This window comes from Morone saxatilis, unplaced genomic scaffold (genome assembly GCF_004916995.1).
Source record: "Morone saxatilis isolate NCDOM2014 unplaced genomic scaffold, NCSU_SB_2.0 Contig21, whole genome shotgun sequence".
Classification (NCBI taxonomy): domain Eukaryota; kingdom Metazoa; phylum Chordata; class Actinopteri; family Moronidae; genus Morone; species Morone saxatilis.
Genome location: NW_023339774.1, coordinates 22,996,881 through 22,997,698, shown reverse-complemented (window position 1 = coordinate 22,997,698; position 818 = coordinate 22,996,881). Strand labels below are relative to the sequence as shown.

The window sequence follows — 818 nt, the reverse complement described above, 5'->3', positions numbered from 1 at the left end:
TTATTGTTATTGTTATTATTATTGGTCATTTCTACTCGTATTTTTGTTACTTGTTGTTGTCGCCCCCACCCCCCCATTAATTCACTCATTCCTGTCTTCACCTCTGGTTTCCATGGGGACGGGCTCTGAGAACTCGCCGGCGGCCGCCTTGTTTCTTGCTCGAACACGAACAACGATGAAGCGAGAGTCAAATTTCAGACCTAAAATATTCCAAATAATCAATAAATCAATAAATGCTCACGTTAGCTAACTGACCACATAGTACAGCTGAGGTGACGACCTCCGACCTCTTACCTGAGATGGTGACATGTGTCTCTCTGATGTCGTTAATTTTTTCCCAGCATGCCTCTCCTGCGGCTCTCATCAAGATGTCACAGTTTGTTTTTCGGTATTCGAGTTCGTAGCGTTCGATTGGTCCACTGACACTGATGTCATCATCGCTGTCAACCTCAGTAGCTGGTCGCCAGGATACCATGATGGCATTGTCCCGGATGACGCAGCTGGAGACGTCGATCTCTGGAGCCCTGGGAACTGTAAACATACCTCAAATCAAGGTCCTCTTACTGGCTGCTTCAGAGGCTTTCTACAGTCTTCATCTACAGCAGGTTGCTCTGTTGTCATGGAAACTAATCACACTGTGATGCGTTGCTACGACTTCACCTGATCAACTATCAGGAATAACTACATCCATCAATTCAAGATAACGGATGAGGTGCGACTAACCTGGCAGGAAGTGAAGTCGTTGAAGCCCCGCCCTCTGCGTGCTAAAGTCGACTGTAAAGTGCGACATGTTCTCTGACGCCGCCGGACGAGTCGTC

At 47.4% G+C, this 818-nt stretch overlaps 1 protein-coding gene across 1 annotated transcript in view; it reads right to left on the bottom strand.

The window, feature by feature from the left end:
• The window catches only part of LOC118332244 (FSD1-like protein), a gene marked incomplete at both ends in the record, with an annotated part of 4,116 nt that extends 3,298 nt beyond the window's left edge, over positions 1-818 (bottom strand). The window contains 3 exon segments of the mRNA XM_035667424.1: positions 102-200; positions 295-531; positions 724-818. Of these exon segments, the coding sequence (XP_035523317.1) occupies positions 102-200; positions 295-531; positions 724-818 (431 nt within the window).